Here is a 21,999-nt window from a genome sequence, read left to right on the forward strand (position 1 = left end):
ATACAACATATATATATATATATACTTTTTAAGAAATAACTATCATTATCACTCTTCCCTTTCCATTTCATCACTTTCCACACAGTTATGCACCTGTTTGTTAAACATTGAGCCCTGGTTTCTTATTTTCGGAGCTTTCTTTTTAATTAAATATGCAAATGGATGAATCTTTACTGATTCATTCGATTTCAATACCAATTTCTGATGTAGAAATAAAATAAAAGCACAATGACTTGGTGCATGGTAGCTCAGTGGGCACCACTTAAACCACACAAGTTTAAGGACCTGAGCTTGATTGCTGGCCCATCCACCTTGGCTGTCTGCTGGATCAGAACAACATACACGGTTGGTTATCTGGGTCTCTTAATTGCTCATATTTGAGTGAGAGTGTCCAAAATGGATGATGGGCCAGCGTCCTGTGTAGGATTAGTCTCCAACGTTCACTTGAAGCCACTGGAACAAGGTCTGGCTCTCTACAGTGGAAAAAGTACATTCAGAAAATGGTTTGATCTTGTATAGAGAGATAGGATAGGATTAACTTAGCTCATTTGGTTACCTAATTGCCATGTTGCCACACTGTCTTATCCAGACATTTCAAAAAAATTCACTTGGGAATCTCCTTCAGCGAGATGATTTGATAGTTGTACTTCTTAGTTTCTGTGTTGAGTGCACATCCACTTAATCTTCATTGATGCTTTTGAGTACATAATTAAGTATTTATGTCATTTGCTATGCCATAGTATTTAAACTGGGATCTGAAACCAGCACTCCTGAGCTGTGAAGTAACAGCACTAACCACTGTGCCAGTACCGGTGCACTTTCTATGTATTTGAAACAGACATTGGCTGCCAGTTGTTGTCCAATCCAATATACATGAGTTTAGAATGAAGATTTTGAAGGTCTTACTCAGGATGACAACTGAAAACTACAAATACTCGGCTGGTTTACAACTAGAATTTTTCATTTCAGTCATGTAACTGTTAAAGCAGATCACTTCTGAATGCCTTGGTGAGCTGATGGCCCCAAGGATGTTCACAACTAACATGCTGCTTATCTCTTCTCTTATGCTCACGACCACATCATGTTCGTTTATGAACTAAAAAAACAGTTTCAGGTAGTAAGTGGATTCTTTGTGTAATTCATTTGATTTAAGTCAATAAAACACTTATACAGTACACCTAGTCCAAGACTGGTGTAGTAACCTGCACAGTAGAGGAAGAGTTTAGGCAGCTCCCCGGGCTACAAAAATTACTTTGGTTTCACAAACTAACTCTCACTGCAAGATGGATGAGAAATGTGGAATCACAGTTTTAGTTTCAAAAGGGGACCAGCAGGCTCCTCACAAACTTGTTAAATTATTATAAAGTACAGTGGTACCTTGAGATACGAGTGCCCCAACGTACGAGTTTTTTGACATACGAGCTATCACTATGTCGATTTTTTATCTTCAGTTACGAGCCAAAATTCGAAATTTAATGACACTTGCCTAATGCTCGACTTTATTGAAAAGAAACTCATCATGCAGCGGCGCTATTTCATGACACTTGCCTAACTCATTTCAGAAAGATTCTAGAGGGGAGGACTAAACAAAGCTCCATGGACAGGTTTCTATTGAAACACCCTGCAAATGAAAGTGACCAAAGCGTGGCAAAAAAGAAAAAAACTAGTGAAGAAGAAAATTAAGTTAAGCAAAAGTGAAGTGAAAGAAAAAAACATTACAATACGCTAATCGGTTTCGCCAATATCTGTTTATTTCTTTAGATTGTCTTTTATGTATTAGGTTTTGTTTTGGTTGTATACAATATTTGTTAATTATAAATTCATTTTTCTTATGTTGAAAACATTTAACAAAAAATTGGGGTGGTTTTTTGGGGGCTGGCATGAATTAATCTCATTTCAAGTCATTTCAATGGGGAAATTGATTTGAAATACGAGCATTTTGACTTACGAGCTCAGTCATGGAACGAATTAAACTCGTATCTCAAGGTATCACTGTATATCGATCTTACAGTGTATTTAGGACACATACATTCAATTTATTTAAGACAAAACTATACGCTGCTAACAATTAAAAAGTGTACTTACCCTCCCTGCCCAGTGACCGGTGTTATTTTAACATGTTGCTGTATGTTGTCTCCTGCTTTCCGTCGTGCATAATAAATCCCTTGCCACTCCTAAAAGAAAAAAAAAAACATACTGAAAAGAAAGGCTTTGAAAGCAATACATATTTTTAATACTTCTTTGCATGTTTCTTATTGTTTGTTTGTTAACTTTTGGGTTTTTGCTTCTTTTTATTAATGGCCCTCATAAAGGCATTGTTAAAATAAGTGAAGTCTCTAAGGATTGTTGTGACAAAGATAAAATAACCAGGAGATGATAAGATGAGGTAACATTAAATGATCATGAGGGTAAAAAAACAGAATCAGAAGTTGGTGAAAGAAGTTCAATAAAATAAAAATGAAACCTGACACTTGGGTCTGCATGTTAAAGTAGCTAAATGATGCTAGATTGGGATACAGGACGTTTATCGACCAAGGAATGATGTGCAACAGAGCCGCTGCCAGACTTGCACCATCACATCCTGTGACAGAACTGATGCAGCCACTGTTGTCATGTGACCCATCCGAGCACGTCACATAAAAAAGAACGAAACAGAACACAAACAAAATAAAATTGTCAAAATAAACCAAAATGATCAAAAAAAGATTGTGCACAATAAAAAGCATAAGCCAAAATGTACATATAAAACACGTTCATTTTTACAAGCATGACGGCTATGTCATTCAAAAATTGCAGGAGCTGATAGCTCACTTGATACCCGTGATGCATATAATGCTTTGTGGCTTATGATTACCAGGTTGGGTTTTTCTTTACCAGGATCCTTCAGGTGAGTGAAATAGTTATAACATTAAATGGATATTCTCATTACTGAAAAATAAAGAAAAATGCTTTATCATAATATAAACACCTTTTACACATTTCATACAAATAACGGAACACGGAGAAGTGAAAGTAAGAGCAGATTAAAAAAAAAAAACTTATGAATGAGACTTAAAAACATATACTTTAATAGAGAGATCCAGTTTTAAGACTCACAGTTCTATTCAAAGGTATACAATAAAGTATGCATATGAAAACATGAGATATTTTGCAACCTAGAATGTTCATTTCATCAAGCTTGTTAATCTAATAACTAACTTTTATAGCATTTTTCTAGATCAGTGGTTCCCAAACTCAATCTTACCTGGGGTTTTTGTTCCAACCAACTTTTGTTCTTAATTGGACTCCTAGCCTAATTACATGAACTGTTATTTCCCAATTTGTGTGTCTTGGGGTCATTGAAGAAATTACAAAAGCAAGCGTGTTTAAAAATTTTAATAAAAATGAAGCAGTTAAATGTGGATGGCTACAAGTATTTTTTGTTACTTTTTATTTATCTTCATTGTGATTTCCATTCTCCTTCTCCATTATTGACTAATTAGGGAGCCTAAAACTGAAGCAGTTGCAGCCTTTCATCATTTAATGTTGTTCATCCGGGTGTTTCTAATTGTCATTGTTAGGATGCAAAGAAGGGAGCAGAATAAGAGAAAAACAATAGGAAAACAACAAAAAATGAGTTAAGCACTTAAAGCCATAGCAATAAAATAGAAATATTTGTAAATGTCTTATAATGTAAAAAAAATCATACTACTGTGCTTTTCAGAATGCAGAATAAGAAAAGAGAAAAAAACAGCTAACTAACTGAGATCAATTATTATCACTAATTGTAAATTTGGTTGGAGCAAAAACCTGCAGCTACAGAGGATCCTCAGGACCGAGTTCGGGAACCACTGATTTAGATAATTACAAATTTAAAAGCTGTCAGTTTTAATGTTTCAGTAGCTTATTTCAGATTCCCACAACCTTTCTCTAATGAAATGCTTCCTGTGTTTCATCCTGAATGCCATTTTATACCATTCTCAAGTCCACTGAATCCAGCTGAGGCGCCACACTAAATTTAGCAGGGCTGTTTGCCGCGCAGTGCACGGTCCTCGACAAGGTGCCAGTTCACTGCAGAGCTCACACACGCAGAGTGCACACAGACACACACAGCCCGCATATCGTTGGGGTAAGAGCACTGCCATGGGAAGAATGTGCAAACTCCACACAGATAACAAGGAGCTGGATTCATGAAGCAGCAGCACTAACCACTGCAGTGTCATGCTGTCTTCTTAATTGGCACTAATTAAGATTGGGATTAATAAAGTCTATCTGTCTATCTATTATATAGTGCCTTATCTATCTATCTATCTATCTATCATATAATGCCATTCATATCTATCTATCTATCTATCTATCTATCTATCTATCATATAGTGCCTTATCTATCTATCTATCTATCTATCTATCTATCTATCTATCTATCTATCTATCTATCTATCTATCTATCTATCAGTGTCCTCAAGTATATGTGTTTGCATTCCCACTGAACTTGGCAGATAAAAGACCTCCGCAGCCATAGAGATTTTCCAAGGAGAAATGCACCTTAGGCCTGAAAGGACTCATCCTTCACCTCACTATCTCCATCCTTACAAATGTATCTTCAAGAAGATTCTTTTCAAACAGATATCCAACTTTTTGCTTCAACTGTTTTTACTGTGTTAAACAAATTATGCTTTGGGTCAAGGTATAATGTAAAGAGCACTAGTGCGGGCGACTGCCATTCCCACTGGGGTTAGTGTCTGAAAAGGGAAGCTTTCAACAAGTAGCAGTGTTGGTGAGTGGGCACCTGTTCTCATGGGTTGTGCAGGTGCTGAGTTACGCTTGGGTCTGAAGACAACTGTTTAGTCTGCGCATACCAAGTTAGTAAGCCTCTTTGCTTGAGCCAGCTGTCCATGTGCAGGTGAAGCTTTACACACATATGGCGCTATAAAGTAGCTATACTGAAGCTGCAGTTTGCTTAAGGCAGCTATCCACCAATGGATTAAGCTGTCTATGCTGGGGGCCGTAACACAGCTACAGCAGTGTTTCTTAAACTTTTTGGTGCTGCAACCCATTTTTTCTCTTGTAAGTGTCATTGCAACCCACCTGAGGGGTTGTCTCCCCATAGTGATTCTAGCACGATTGTCAGAGCTGCAGCTTGGTGATTCTAGCACTATCATCAGGGCAGCGTTCAGTTCTTTCCTCCTTGGTGATTCAAGTGTGATCGTCAGAGGCACTATTATATTTTGGGTTGGGTGCGACCGTTGAAGTGACCAAGTAGTTGAGATCACTGAGCTACAGCGTATCCAAGTCTCATTTTGTTTAAGGGAGCTGCCTATGTGAGGCACTATAAAACAGCTACACGGAAGGCTCATTTTGCTTGAAGAAGCTGTCCACATGCAGGCTAGTAGCACATTCAGGGCGCTATACAACAGCTATGCAGAAGTTTAAGGCAGCCATCCCTGTGGAGAAAGCCATAAATGTGGAGTGATATCAAGCAGATGTACCCAGCATTAATTCATACACACACACACCATAATACACTATAACTATGTAATGTAGGTGAACCAAAATACTGAACAGGTGGACTTCAACAATAATGCAATGGCAACATCATTAAAGACAGAGGGAGAGAAGGTGACGCAGAGAGAGACAGAGCACTTTAAAGTGTTCAGCAGTCCTGCTCAGATGGCAATGGCTTCTGCAAGGCGTAATCAAATGATGCGTTCCATGGTCTCCATGGGCAGCGTAAGAGCAGACCCAAGGTTTCCATTCACATTAATGAACCTCCTATTCCTCTTCTTACCTCACTTATCATCTTTGTGGCATTGCCACGGAATCACACAACGGTATTTGTACAGCTGCAATGACTGCTGAGGACACCAATAAAGCGGATACTGGCCACAGTTGACCATTATTTATATTTTTAACGTTGTTTCAAGTTTCCGTAGTTGTATGAAGAGTGTATGCAGCTACTGAACCTTTAAGTGAGACCTACATCAAACATTGCTGGAATAAAGCCTGAGTCCAGTCAGCTCCTTACGTTATGGTTTGGCATATGGAAAATCCAGGACCACCAGGATCAAACCCTGTTATTACCTCAACTGCTACAAATCACAAACAGCTAAAGCATGCCATTTGTCTCACAGCTGCCTACTAATACCAAGAAAGTAATCGTGTTTTCAGTACATTCCGCACATGGTTGTCAGCTTTTATTATTTTATATATACGGACTGTTGTTTGGCACGCAGTAGGCCGATTGACTGTAATTTACCTTTTATTTATTTTTCTTTCCATTTATTACCGCGGGAAGCAGGAATGAGAGGTAAAACATGCTTGATGCAGTGACGACTAAACCCTGAAAAGCTTATCATCAATATTATTCTGAAACTCTCCAAGAATCAGTGCCAGAAAGCCACAACCACAACCGCACACTGTAATTCTTTAAAGCTGTGTGTGAATTCAACTGTTAATGCCAAGCAGAAAAAAAGAAAACTGCAAATATTCTGGTCGTATCCTTGTCTCAGTGCTTGAAACTTCAATTGCAAACTTTACAAACTGTTGTATTATATCCAAGGTGCTATCAATTTGCTTTCTTCAAGACCTTTTATGAATGACCTTTTATTCCCCTGTGCTTGTTTTTATACTTCATTTAACATTTAAAGTTTAAATTCAAAATTACATTCTGGCTTGTCTTAGAAATCATTTGAGTCTCTTGTTTAATGAAGGTCTTGGATGCTTGTAATATTTCAGCTTTTTCCAGGCATGGTTAGGGAATTTAATTTAAATTCGGAACAAAGAAATTGAGGTAGATGGGGCAAGTAAAGCAAATAAATGTTAAGAAATATTAATGAGGGTCTTTACATGAAAAGGAAGAGACATCAACAAAAGCCTCCAGAGCCCCTGGCTTGTTATTTCTCACACAAGTTATCTTGACCCAAACTCGCGTTGGTGCCAGAGACATGGTTTAAACATGAGGCTTTGTTGCCAAACACATTAAAGCTGGATATGCAAGAGGCCAAGGGAGCAAGAAATTTGTGAAAGTTAGTCACTGCTTGTAAAACAAAACTAAAGAAAACAAAAAATGTCTGTCCTTGATGTTTGCGCAGCTGGAAATATGAAATGTGGTTTGATGCTTTCCCTATAGTTTTGATACTTTCTCAAACAAAGAGGTTAAAAGCATGTTGAACAGTCTTTAAAAATCCAGTGAAAGCCCTGGTAGGTAGACATGTGTTCAGTTGAGGACAGAATATTGGAACGCTTATGAAGCTGTAACTCACAGACTGCACGTCAGTGGATTAAACGTCCATATGTTAAAGGAATACTCCGCCCAAAAATGATATTTTTATATGTTACTTACCCCACATAACTTAAAATATCAAACAGCAAAAACATCAGCATTGCTACCAAGTGCAGAATGGTCAAAGTAATTATTTCCCCATACCGACTAATGGATGTAAAATATGATCATTGAAAATAGCAGATAGAAAAAAAAATCGATGTGTTCAAAGTGTAGTGTTGTAGGAAGCTGCTATGAATACCGCAGACAGTGAAATCCTGGATAAGGAAGTCCTTAATAGAATTAAAAGTGGTGCACCCTTACAAGATAAGATAGCTAGTCAATGCTTGGCATTCCTTAGTCACGTGATGACAGCCAACTCACTAGAAAAGTCTCTGATGCAGGGAAAGGAGTCCGGAGTAGAGGATGGCAAAGAACACGATGGTCTGACATGGTCAGCTGTGACACTGATATGCGCATGAAACGACTGAAGGAAGCTGAATGCGTGGAGACAGCTTGCACATGAAGTCTATGACAGCCAGCCCCAACAAAACGCACCCCATGTAACTATGTAGTGATGGGTAAGAAAAATGTTTAATGTCATATCTTCAACAGTGGGAATAACACATTTTCGGATAGAATAGGTGTCTATGGAGATCAATGCTGGACGACATCAAATATCAGAAATGTCTAAGATTACTCATGTTGCATAATACACATGTCAAGTTTTCCAGTTGTATGCTTACAACATCCCAAACACACGTGTTTTGCTAAAATATTGTGAAATACAGCACCTCCAATGACGGCTTATATGAACCATAATGGAACGCGCTCAGTACAAATGAGCATTTGAATTGTAGACCTGTCTCCCGTCGTACATTTACATTCATATGCCAGCCTGGACACTGTTGAGAATTGGAAAGCACCAAATTAACACCAATCTGGACCAGAATCTTTAAATGCCTTTCAGACGGCCTTGGTGTCTCAGTCCCTCCTAACCCACTGACAGCTGTGTTTGGTGGGCTCACAGAGGGGCTTAAAGTGGAGAAGCACAAACAAACTGTGATTGACTTTACTACACTATTGGCACGCAGACGTATCTTGCTCAAGTGGAAGAATCCTCTTTGAAGTCAGTGGGTAACTGATGTTATATACTATTTGAAATTGGAAAAAATAGCAAAGAAAATATAAACGCTGGGACATAATTATATAATTAATTTGAAATTGGAAAAAATCTAATTCTCACCTTTTCAAAACCTGGCAGGAACTAATCAATAATATTTTAGAATAAGCATTTAAATTGAGGAAGCAGAATTTCTCCCCTCTTTTTTGCCCTTTTTTTCTTATTTTTAATTATTTATTAATTTATCTATTTACATATTTTTACTGGCTTAAAGTATTACTCTGCTGGCCTAGCTCTCTATCTCATGGGTGGAGGTTGATTTGTTTTGAACCAAGCCTTGTAAAACTTGACTTATTTGTATGGAATGTTATTTGTTATTAAAATCAATAAAATCCAAAAGTTGGAAAGCCTTCTTTGTATAACCAAGTTAGAATATAGTTTGACTCTAATTATGTCCCAGCTTTTCTATTTTCTTTGCTATTTTATTAAATGAACTAAGACTCTTGTGTGTTGGCAGGAGTTAGCAGATTTGGAAAGATGGAAGTCGAGTTAGTTAACTGCAATCGAAACACACATGCAGTTCAAGTGGTGTGTCATATATGGTAAGGAAGATAAGAGAAGCAAAAATTAATACAAATGTTTTACATCATCAACCTTAATACATTGTTCTCTTTAATAAATATTGTACTTCTAATAAAATTATTATTTTAATACCCTGGGTTGGGAATTTTAAACAGCGTGCTACTCACTATTAACACTAGATCTGTTTCATCACTATCAGGCTACTGCGATGTTTTCACTTCAAATGTTTTACATATGTAACCCTCTATTGTGTTTTAGCTAACATACAAAAAATGTAAACTTTAGTTTAGATCCTCCCTCTTTCCACCACCAGCTTCTTCCAATGAGCAGTCTTGCCACATCATCTCTATTGCATGAACAACTTTGTGTACTTATTCTACTCCTACCACTTCAACCTTTATGAGCAGTGATGAATCCATCTGTTACGATCAGTATGGACTGACAGTAGTGACCAACTGAAGAGGCTACTCAGGAAAAGCCACGCAATCAGAAAGAGTACTAAAGGCCTGTGCTGACCAACTTTGTCATATCCTCTGCTCTCAAGCCGGTTTCTCCTTGAGGGTCTGCTGCTGCTGTGGAAAACATTTTGTATTACTCCCATTCCAAAGAAGGCAGGCGCCTCATCTAATGACTACAGACCAGTAGTCGGTACGTGTCACACCATGAAGACCTTCAAGAGGCCAGTCCTGGAATATATATGTCCTCTTGTGAAGGACCATTTAGACTCACTGCAGTTTGCTTATCAGAAAAAGATTGAAATGGAAGATGTAATTACCTGTCTGCTCCAGAAGGCTTACTCTCACCTGGACAAAGTTGGCTGCACTGTGAGGATTATGTTTTTTGATTATTCCAGTGCCTTCAATACCATCTGGCCATTGTTGTTAAGGGGTTAGCTCAGAGATATGCAGGTGGATAAGGCTATGGTTTCCTTGTTAAAGGACTATCTGTCTAGCAGATCGCAGTTTGTGAGACTCAAGGACTGTGTCTCTGATATGGATGTGAGGCAACACTGGAGCGCCATAACGAACAGTCCTTCACCCTCCGCATCTCAGACTATAAATATAACAGCAGGTCATGTCACTTGCAGAGATTCTCAGATAACGCTGCACTTATGGGGTGTATTGATGAAGGGGATTTGACAGAATATAGGAGTCAGGTGGAGAACTTTGTTTGTTGGTGCAGAAAGAATTGTTGGCAACTTAACATCAACAAAACCAAGGAACTGGTTATTGACTTTCGCCACACCAAGAAGCCTCTATGTCCGGTCACTATCCAGGGAGTGAATGTACAGGTGGTGCACTCCTACAAGTACTTGGGGGTCCACATCAATGACAGGTTGGACTTTTCTCGTAACACAGAGAAGCTATATAAGAAAGGGCAGAGCAGGCTCTTTTTCTTAAGAGACGTTGTTCCTTTAATGTGGGAAGTGATCTCCTTCACGTCTTCTATAATTTTGTGATGGCCAGAGAGATTTTCTAAGCTGTGGTGTGCTGGGCTGGTAACACAACCTCAGGAGCAGGAGCGTCCTAGCCTGTTTGGTGCCCTGGGCGAACACCCCCTCTGGCGCCAGCTTCACGCAGGACGATTTATTATTCCTGTTTGCTGTACTCTGCTCAGCGCCCATCTAACGATTTCTGTGATTTCGTACAACCCAGGAAAAATGAATTGTGTTGTAATGGGTTTGGATTGACAATATTATAAATGAAATGTGCTTTATTTGGCAGCACCCGCCCCCCTCCCCTTTCGATAGCGGCAAGCAGGCGCACTGAGAGCCCTCACACTCACTTCCCGCATATATAGTATGGGTGTGATAGAATTTAGAAAACACATCGGTGCAAATTATAAGTCTAAATCAGAGGTCACTAACAGGCGGACCTCGGTCCGCATCCGGACCGCAAAGCTGTCTCATACGGACCTTGACTTACAGCCAAAACAAAAGGTTATCATTTAAACATGATGGGGCTTCTATTTTTATCCGGCGCAGCTTTGTAATCTTTACGGTAATGGTGAGGAAATACACAGTATACGCGCTAAGCCATTTCACGTGATACCTCTCATCCAATCAAGTCTGCGGATTCTAGTCGGTGAACGTTGTTTTACGAATCCATGTACGCAAACAGAGGAGGGATTTTTCAGAGATACGGTCGAAAAGAAGAAAGATAGTGAAACGTGTGTTAGAGGCAAGGTCAGGAACCGAAACGTTCGAAAGAAATGTAGCGATAAAAATAAAGACTACTGAGAGATACTGTGAGACTGTGCTGGATAATATCTCAATTAAAACCCTCCACCTGCGTCCTTGACCCGATACCAACAAGGTTTTTCAAAGAAGTATCAGGCGTGCTAATTGATAATATTCTGGACATAGTTAATTCGTCAATAGATACTGGGGTCTTCCCAGACTGTCTTAAGACTGCTGTAGTTAAACCCCTACTTAAGAAACATAATCTTGACCCCTCGGCTCTTGAAAATTTTAGACCCATCTCTAACTTGCCCTTCTTAAGTAAAGTTCTAGAGAAGGCAGTCATTATGCAGTTAAATGACCACCTAAATAAACATGCTATTCTTGATAAATTTCAGTCAGGTTTTAGAACAAATCACAGCACAGAAACTGCACTCGTTAAAGTAGTAAATGACTTGCGGGTAAATGCAGACAGAGGCCATTTATCTGTTCTCATCCTCTTAGATCTGAGTGCTGCATTTGACACCATTGATCACAACATTCTTAGAAATCGCCTTAGTCAATGGGTGGGCCTCTCTGGCAGTGTCTTAAATTGGTTTGAATCCTACCTGACAGGGAGAAAATATTTTGTTAGTTGTGGGAATTACAACTCGAAGACACATGATATCCAATATGGTGTTCCACAAGGCTCTATCCTGGGTCCGCTGTTATTCTCAATCTACATGCTTCCATTAGGTCAGATTATCTCAGGGCACAACGTGAGCTACCACAGCTATGCTGATGACACACAGCTGTACTTATCAATAGCACCTGATGACCCCGATTCTATTGATTCACTAACACAATGTCTGACTTATATCTCAGAATGGATGAATAGTAATTTTCTCAAGTTAAATAAAGAGAAAACTGAAATTTTAGTGATCAGCAATAATGGATACAATGAGGCTATTAGAAATAAACTGGATACATTAGGATTAAAAGTCAAGACGGAGGTAAAAGCTTAGGGGTGATTGTTGACTGTAATCTGAATTTTAAATCACATATTAATCAGATCATTAGGACAGCATTTTTCACTTAAGAAACATAAGTAAAGTTAGACCTCTTTTATCACTGAAAGATGCTGAGAAATTAGTTCACGCGTTTGTTTTCAGTCGACTAGATTACTGTAACGCACTCCTCTCAGGACTACCCAAAAAGATATAAATCGTTTGCAACTAGTGCAGAATGCAGCTGCTAGAATCCTAACTAGGAAAAGAAAATCAGAACACATTTCTCCAGTTTTAATGTCACTACACTGGTTACCTGTGTCATTCAGAATTGACTTTAAAATTCTGCTTATGGTTTATAAAGCCTTAAATAATCTCGCCCCATCTTATATATCGGAATGTCTGACACCTTATATTCCAAATCGTAACCTCAGATCCTCAAATGAGTGTCTCCTTAGAATTCCAAGAACAAAACTTAAAAGAAGTGGTGAGGCGGCCTTCTGCTGTTATGCACCTAAAATCTGGAATAGCCTGCCAATAGGAATTCGCCAGGCTGATACAGTAGAGCACTTTAAAACACTGCTGAAAACACATTACTTTAACATGGCCTTTTATAACTTCATTTTAATCGTAATTTAACTTAATCCTGATACTCTGTATGTTCAATTCATCATAACAACTATTCATGGTGGCTCTAAAATCGGTACTGACCCCTACTCTCTTTTCTGTTTCTTTTTCCGGTTTCTTTGTGGTGGTGGCCTGCGCCACCTCCACCTACTCAAAGCTTCATGATGCTCCAACAATGATGGATGGATTAAAAGGCAGAAGTCTACGTGACCATCATCATCATCAAGCCCTTCCGTGAGAACCCTAAATCCAAAGAGGACTGTTTCATTTATGTTAGGTAGAATGCCCAGAGGGGACTGGGCAGTCTCATGGTCTGGAATCCCTACAGATTTTATTTTTCTCCAGCCGTCTGGAGTTTTTTTGTTTTTTCTGTCCCCCCTGGCCATTGAACCTTACTCTTATTCGATGTTAATGTTGATTTATTTTTTTATAATTATGTCTTTCATTTTTCTATTCTTTAATATGTAAAGCACTTTGAGCTACTGTTTGTATGAAAATGTGCTATATAAATAAATGTTGTTGTTGTTGTTGTTGGATAAAGAAGAGACGAGTGACACGGCGAAAGGGACAGAAATATACGGAGCAAATGGCGCTCTCTAAAAGAAGGAAAGTGGACAGCGAAAATAGGGTATTTAATCCAGAATGGACAAACTCATTTCTGTTCATACTTCCCACTGGAAACACTAAACCTGTGTGTCTCATATGTTCAGAAACCGTGGCACTTGTAAAAAGTGCCAATGTGAAACGACATTATGAGACGAAGCATAAAGATTTTGAACGAACATACCCACTCAAATCTGAAGTGAGATCACAAAAAATCATTAGTCTCAGAGGCCAATATGACCAGTCCACCAGGATCCTGAGCCACACATTCACTGCCCAACAACGTGCTCAGGAGTGCTCCCTCAGAGTTACTTGGATTTTGGGACAACACAGAAAGCCATTTACAGATGGAGGGGTTGTCAAAGAATGCATGAGTGCAGTAGCTGAAACATTACTTGAGGGAAAACAAACAAACAAGCTAGAGCTCAATTCTCTCACTGAGCAAAAAAGTGTGCAATGAATATAAGAGGGGAAGAAAATGGGCATTTAAACCTGTTACATTGTTAAGATGTGTTGAGATTTGTTATCTGTGAAATTGGTTGAGACTTGAGTCAAAATGTGAAACAGAAAAGGGGAAATGTTAAGCTTTTTCTCCATTCCTTTTGTATTCTTCTGAAGTTTAGCACTTTATTTAAGCATGCACAGTTTTCATAATTTATTTTTGTCTTATTTTGAAGTGCAGCCCTACTTTTGTTTATTAAATTAAAGAAGAAATTATACACTGACAGAACAAAAAAGTACATATTTGCAGTCATACATAAATGTTCAGTTCTGTGTTTGAAAATAAATATTGTCAAAAGGATTATGAATTGTACTAAACTAATTTGATTTGAAAGTCTAGTATTAATTACATGCAGATGTTGATACAACTACTAGGCTACTTAAATAGACATGATACTAAATAGTTAGACAACATGATCTTCAGACGGACCGGACCTTTGCTTCAAGAAATTTTCTCTGACTGGACCTCGATAGATTTTAGTTGAAGACCCCTGGTCTAAATCATAATGACTGGTGCTTTTGTTTGTTTGTTTTTATTTTGTTTCATTTTGCATGCTGGTTATTAGATGCTGCGCCAGCCAGCCAGAGAATCCCCCGCTGCACTGCCCCTCTCCTCCCTGTGTGGCAAGCAGCAAGCTCCCTGCAAATGGGCAATAGAAAACCGATCGGTGCCCATGCAATCCCAAAAATGTGCTGGCATGATGTCAGGGCAGCATGGGCGCGTGCAAAAAAAAATAATTTTTTTGCCGATGCCCAAGATGTCGACCCCACCACGATGCCTCCCTGGGCGACGGCCCATATCAATAACCGCCACTGCTCAGGAGAGGCCTACTGAATCAACAGGCCAATTAAAAGGGCACGCTAAGTTATGGAACACACTCTGGACCCACTGGAGGTCATAGCGAAGGAGGGAATTAAAACTAAACTGAGTGAAATTACAAACCATGCTACACATCCTCTCTGTGAGACACTAACATGGAGGACTTTCAGCCAATGAATCATTCAGCAGAGGTGTGTCAAGAAACACTACGGGGGGCTCCTTTATGCCAACAGCGATATGTCTGCATAATGCCTCACTGAGACTGGCACAGCTCTTTTTGTCTTTAGCCAAGTCAGCTGTTTTCTTCTTTTTTATAATCCTTGTGTGTATCTGATGTGGGTTTGCTGTCATTTGTTGTATTATTTCTTTGAACTTCTGTACGAAGATAAACTTCTCTCTTGCGGCATCCATCTCGACTGCAGAAGCTACTTCAAAAATGATGATATAATAAAAAAAAAAATCAAAATAAAGCACTCACCTTCCCTTTTTTAATGCACATATTTATTGTGTCCAGGAGGTCTGCTCGGTTTTTGTCACTTTTGGGTAGCTCTGTTAGCTCTTTCCCAATTAATTCTCCTTTATGGTACCCCATCATGCGTTCAAAGGCTGGATTCACATACTGTGAAGGATAAAATGAAATGTTAGCTGTTAAATAAACTTGCTTTACTTTAAAGTTACCCATCCTTTAATGTTGCCCCTAGTTCCCAGGTTTACTTCAAAAGTTATATTTGAGCGTGTAAGTATAACTATTTTGATTTGAGATTATTACTCTCCTGCCTGTTATATTTCAGCTATCGAAGAAAGAGTTTCTAAAATGATTCTAAACTGGCACTCTCCACACAATACTCCACTATTTCCCTAAAATGTCACAAGACAAGCTACACTCTTAAAAATAATGTTTTTCTCGTGGCACTTTAATCGGTTGTGTCACTCCTTGTAGAACCATTTCACTTTCTTTTCATATGAAGTTAGTTCTTTGGTCTTTAAAACACACCTAATATGTGAAAAACACAGAAAAGTTTACTTCCTAGCAAGATGTAACAGATCAAGAAACCTTAGTCTGTGTTATTATATACAGAAAGAGTCTTTTTAAAATCAGGCACTCATCGGTATTTTACAAATCTGTTATTTATGGTGTCATGTGTGTGCATATAGGGGACAGACGAAGGGCTCTAGTGATTGTAGCTCTACTGCTGCACTGGGGGTTGGCGTTGCATCCTAATGCTTTTCTCTTTTCCTCCCTCTGAAAATTGGATGACTGACGGCTATAACACCTCTGACATCACTTCCTGTCAGAAGGACCAAAGATGGCGGGGCTTCCGGTTTTGGGACAGTTTTGCTTTGTAACTTGTGTCTGCAAAGGCGGCTCTGCAATAATCTATACATATAAAGGAGAGTTGGGATCCGAGAGACTGTGTTTGTGTGTTTGTGGAGGGATGGAGAGTTAAGGCGGGTGGTTGAGTCACGTGATCATCTCCCCTCCCATTCACTTCATTTCGCTCCGAGCTGAGCTCCGCAGCTGACGTGGTCTTGCCGTTCTTTTTCCTTAGTGTTTAGTCCTCTCTCCTTTACTGATTTACTGTTTACTAGACGCAGTACTTACTGAATAGTATTTTTTTCCTTTAGTGTTTCTACTTAATGTTTCTTAGTGTTTAGTAGACGCGGTGTGCCGGTGTTCCTGGCGGTGTTGCCATTTACTATTACTTTCTACTTCGTTTTTGTACTTCAGTGTTTAGTAGACTTTTGCTTTATGTCATTTACTGTTGTTCCCGGTGATGTTGCCGTTTTTTACTTTATCTCATTTAGTGTTTAGTAGACTTTTGCTTTATGTCATTTACTGTTGTTTCCGGTAGTGTTGCCATTTTTCCCGTTTCTCTTTTGTATGTAGGATGTTCATGAATTAGTCATAAAGAAAATTTGTATATTTTGGCTCCAGGAGGACAAACAAAAAATGTTGTATATAAAGAAGCTCTATAAGTCGCCTTTGTAGATGCATAATTATACCAAATACAGTGACTGCAGCGAAGCGCACGTGGTCTGCTAGTTGTGTATATTTTGTTTATACAAGGTGAGTCAAAATTATGTTAACATTTGAATGGCGGAAACAATTTCTTCACAAAACATACTTCAAGATGATTTACAGGAATGTCTCAACCTGTTGGCCATCATGTTCAACACACAAAAACCAATGAGCAACAGTACCATTTAAAGCCCGGACACACATTTCATGGGCATAGATGATCCATAGATTTCCTTCTATACACGCGTTCCTTCACCACACCCCATAACCAGAAATCACAGGGTGTCAAGTCAGGAGAGTGTGGAGGCCATGGCAGTGGTCCACCACAACCTACCCATCGACCTGGAAAGGTGTGTTCAAGATAAAAATAATCCATTAGTGTTAACATAATTTTGACTCACCCTGTATTTACAAAACCAGTTATGTGGGATGGCCAGGCTGTTTGTTATCTGTTTCTCTTACAATGGTTATTTATGGAACCTGTTACTGGTCAAAATAAATAAAGAGCTTCTTTCTGTGGATATTTTTTTTCTAAATAAGCACTCTGGCATCTTTATTTTTAAGAGTGTAGTTTGTGGATGAGCTCGAATTGCTCAAGTCTCCAGTACAGGGCTGTGTTTGTATTGATGTTCTCTGTTTCAATTGGGTGCCAAAAACAAAAGACACTCAACTGAACTGTTAATCCACTGTGAAATCTTGTCCATTGAGTTACAGTATAATGTTCAATAAGAACAGTTTTCATGGGAACAGACCACGCAGCTCAACACAGCCTGTCAATTCCTAATTGGCCAACATGTCCAAAGAAGAATAAAGCCAACATTGAAGTTCCCCACGGTGCTACTTCTTGCTACACTTCTATGGATTTGTTTTCAGATACAGTATGTACAAGTCCTTTGCTTGAAGCTTAATTTTCTAATGTTTCTTCATTATGTATTCATCTATGCCCCCATGTCTATGATGAATAATTTAATGTAAGAGCTCGCATCTACCTTAATTCATTAATTTATTCAATGCTGCCTCTTAATTGACAATTTCTTCAGATTAAACCATTTAAACTCCTTCAGTCTTTCCTCTCACCTCAGATCACACTGTTATATTGCACTTTATAGCACACAGTAATCCAAATGTGGTCTCACAAGTAGGATTTAAAGTCACGTCAAATCAATGATTAATAAATTTAACAGAATGATGCCCTCGTACTTAACTTCTTTAGCAAAGCCCTCCACTTACAGAGCATCATTGTTTCAAGCACAAGGGGGCAAATAAGAGAAAAGAAGATGGTGCAGTTTGATATTGGTCAGAGAGCCATCAGAGGACCATTTCAATGTCGGTGTGCCGCGGGGACTGCAGCAGACAGTGCCTTTCATGTAATTTGAACTTGGAACTCTGGAAATGATTGGCTCGGCACGAACCACTGCACTGGTGGGAATAAAAAGTGACGCCATGGCATCCTAACGAGAGTTACAGACACTTTAGGAGTACTGAAATGTACGGTTACTTTTTAATTTAAATGTCACCATGCATTTCCTTGAACATTTGTATTGATTGCTTTTACAGTAAAGAAAGGGAATATCACCCAACCTGTATGACATGGTCTTCACTAGTTATCTCCACTGCTTCTTGACAATGCTCCAGTGCTGTAAACAGGGAATTACAGGTTCTGGAATCCACAAATAAACCACATTTAAGTAGAAAAAAAACAGTATGACACAACCTCAAACTGCCCTTAACAATTTATTTTTCCATTCAAATAAAAAACACCTCCATTATCCTTTAATTTCAACAGGTCTGGTTATAGCCATAGAGCAGAGCTGTCAGTGAAAAGTGTTGGCGACGTTCCCGGGGATAACTGCCTACAGGTGCTAAGCTGCCGAGAGCCCAGGATAAAGTATGGAGGGCCTCAGGCAGTTCAGAGTAACCATTAACCAATAAAGTGTCATATTACCGACCTCAATGGGCTAAACTTGACATACTAGTCGATTTGGGCTGAAAATTCCCAGCAAAAGTCCAAGTGATGGTTGAGGGTCAAAGTGTATAAATGAGTAAAGTGTGACAGCTTCTTCTTGTTTTGTCCTTTCATTTACCTCACGCTATTCTGCCTGTTCATGTACAATTAACACTTGCAGTAGGCCCTCTGAAGACAAACTAAATGAACTCTAACCTGCTGCTTTGATCATGGTCCACTCATTTTTAAATGCTGTCTCCATTTCAAGGTTAAGAAGAATTGGAGCCTTTACTGGCAGATTCAGGATCAAAGCAGGAAATGACATTTGATGGCACAACAGCCTATTGCAGGACACACACACACACACACACACTCATTAGCTGACCTGACATTAACATTTCTGGGTATTGACAGGAGACTTGGGTGCCTAAACTAAATTCATATGAGAATCGGAAGAATGCACAAACTTTACTATGTCTGCAAGGCCCAAATATCCATGTGAACAGACTCTGACCAACAATCTTCACAGACTCGAGAAAAGTGAACCATACTCTGCTATACAGGTGACATGGACGACAGATGGGGTTGGACGTGAGCTGATCAGTTACACAGCAGGTTACATCCATGTTTATCTATGTCATGACGACGTTCATCAAAGCTTTGTTAAGCAGCACCATTTCATAGGGACACTGAAAGTGCTAGGCCACTGCTCAGAAGTCTTACCGTTAGCTACATTCTATTCTTACTAGAACTGGCGTTTCTCCAAACAGTGGCGATGACTCAAGTAAAGAAAAAGGAGCCGAGAAAAGAACAGAGAAGTTCAAGAAGCTAGCATCACTCTTTACTAGCGTTTCCTGTGACACCTGTGCAGTCGGTGAAGTACCTCTCAACACAGTGTTCTTCATTCATTCAGGTCAGGTCAGGTCAGGTTGAGGAGCATGCACTGGTACAGCACGTTACTGCACCCACCACAAAATGAAACAGCTAGTGATCCCAGTTGGCAACCCCCTAGGCAGACATGTCGGCCAGTCCCAGCCTCTGGAAATGACCACCTGTTTGTCACAGCCACATGTTATGTGGGCATCCCCTTGGCCTGGTCCAGCTGTTTGTCCTCAGTAATGAGGATCCTATGAGCTGGATCACCCTTGGAGAATCGCGCCACATGGCCGTAGTGCCATAGCTGACGCTCCCTCACAATGCAGGTAATGTGCCTCATTCTGGACTCCATGAGCAAACGCTCATTCAACACAAAGTCAAACCAGCAGTACCCAAGGATTCTCCGGAGAGCCTCAGTACCAAAGGAGTCCAGTCTTCGTCTCCGGTCACTGGATCGCATCCATGTCTCGCAAGCATATAACAAAACAGGAGGCACCAAGGACTCTAAAGACTTGGACCTTCGTCCTTTTGTAGAACACTGCACACCCCTTTCCAGTGACCTCATGACCCCTCGTGTTCTCCCAATCCGTCTACTGACTTCATAGGAAGAGTCACCAGAGACATGAATATCACTGCTGAGGTAAGAAGACCTCTTGACGAGGTTGACACTCTCTCCACAGACAGACACACTGCTGATGGCTGTGCCTAAGAGGTCATTAAAGGCCTGGATCTTGTACCTTGACTTCATTCATTCATCTGTATATTAAATGGGAATACCAGTGTTTACTTATCCTTGTATCACAGTGTATTGCAAATACCACAAAAAGTGGTTAGCTCTTTCATTATAGAACATTGAAACAAAGTGAACATGGACTTTAAGACATTGATCAACAGAAAAAAAAATCTTTTATGTCAAAGTGAAAATAGATCTCTGTAAAGTGGTCTCAATTAATTACAAATATAAAACAGAAAATAATTGACTGTATAAGTATTCACCCCCTTCATGTCAGTATTTAGTAGTGTCTTTGTCAGCCACAGCAGCCTTGAGTTTGTGTGCACAGATCTCTATCAGCTTCACTCATCTGGACTTTGCCATTTTCATCCACTGTTCTTTTTAAAACTGCTCAGGCTCTGTCAGATGATCATGAGTGAACAGCCTTTCTCCAGTCCTGCCTCAAATTCTCAATTGGATTGAGATCTAGACTTTGACTTAACCACTTCAGGACATTCACATTGCTGTTTTAAAGCCATTGCTGTGTAGCTCATTCTCCGTGGGCATGCTCATGCAGCTGCGGGGAGTTGGTGGAGAAGTTGGGGCGTAAAGGTACGGTCTTTCTCAACTGCTTCATCGGCTTTCTGCACTGCGTGATTGAGATGCTGTGCCAACGGAGCCTTATAAGTACAAGCTGGCACGAGAGAAGGAGAAGAAAGGAAAAAGACAAGAAAAGAAAGCAGAGGTTAAAGGGGTTAAAGAACAGAAGAAGAGCCAGGCAGGTGAGAGTGAAAAAGACAGTGTAATGAAGAAAAGCAGATGGATGGGAGTGAATCCCCAAAAGAGTAGCCATCACTCAGGAAGGGGGCTGTTGGGCAACTATGGGAGGAGCAGGAGTGTCCATTACACTCTAGAGGTACTTTTGCTGGGTGGAGCCAATAGCAGTGGTGGAAGTACAGAGCGCCCACGCCTTCATGTGTAATTTGTCCTCATCTGCCACACTCATCCGGTTACGTGTGTTGGGTTCAAGAGGCTCCCAAAAATGAAGAGGGAGCCTGGAGCCAACCTGCATCGTCTCAGTGATCTCATTTACTTGTCTTCTTCTTGCAACAACACTCAGTGTTTGTGCCCATCCTGCTCTAGCAGATTTACATCTGTGCCATACTCTTCATTTCTTAATGACTGATTTAAGTGGACTACAAGTGATATTTGCAGACTTGGATATCTTCTTGTCTCCATCATCTGACCTTTGCTTTTCAATCACCTTTTAATGGAGTTGCCTGGAGTGTTCTTTTTTCATCGTTATGTAAATTAGTCCACCATAAAGACCCATGACAGGCTGGACCTTACAGATACAGAAGTGCATTTATATAACAATCAGCTGAAACCGCAGACAGGTGATCGCCATTGAATTAATTACTGTGAGGATTTAAGTGAGGATTGATTATTTTGCAGAAATCTCTTTCCACTTTGACAATAAAGAGTCTTTTTCTGCTGAATAGTGTTAATAAAGCCAAATTAAATTCACTGTAATTCAACATAGTATTAATAATAAAACTTAACAATGTCCGTACTTTTTACATGCACTGTATATACTGTATATATATATTGTAAGAGATGACCGGCAGCTCAACTCAGTCGGGACGCCCCGGATATGGAAGGATGGGGGAAAGCAGCTTTTTAAAGGCACTGCCTCCCCCAACACGCAAGAGGGCAGTTCCCCTGGTTTACAATGGTGCCCCAGATTCCCACAGGGCATCCTGGGACTTGAAGTTCTGCATCTAA

General features: G+C 39.7%; 1 protein-coding gene across 2 annotated transcripts in view; it reads right to left on the minus strand.

Annotated features, from left to right (window-relative positions):
• The window catches only part of pde8b (phosphodiesterase 8B), a 348,478-nt gene that overhangs the window by 73,016 nt on the left and 253,463 nt on the right, over positions 1-21,999 (minus strand). For both annotated transcript variants that reach the window (XM_039758399.1, XM_039758400.1), the window contains exons 7-9: positions 18,263-18,341; positions 15,140-15,280; positions 2,086-2,174 (exon numbers count right to left, since the gene is read on the minus strand). In XM_039758399.1, the coding sequence (XP_039614333.1) occupies positions 2,086-2,174; positions 15,140-15,280; positions 18,263-18,341 (309 nt within the window). The remainder of the gene's footprint in view (positions 1-2,085; positions 2,175-15,139; positions 15,281-18,262; positions 18,342-21,999) is intronic.

This window comes from Polypterus senegalus, chromosome 7 (genome assembly GCF_016835505.1).
Source record: "Polypterus senegalus isolate Bchr_013 chromosome 7, ASM1683550v1, whole genome shotgun sequence".
In the NCBI taxonomy this organism is placed as follows: Eukaryota; Metazoa; Chordata; class Cladistia; order Polypteriformes; family Polypteridae; genus Polypterus; species Polypterus senegalus.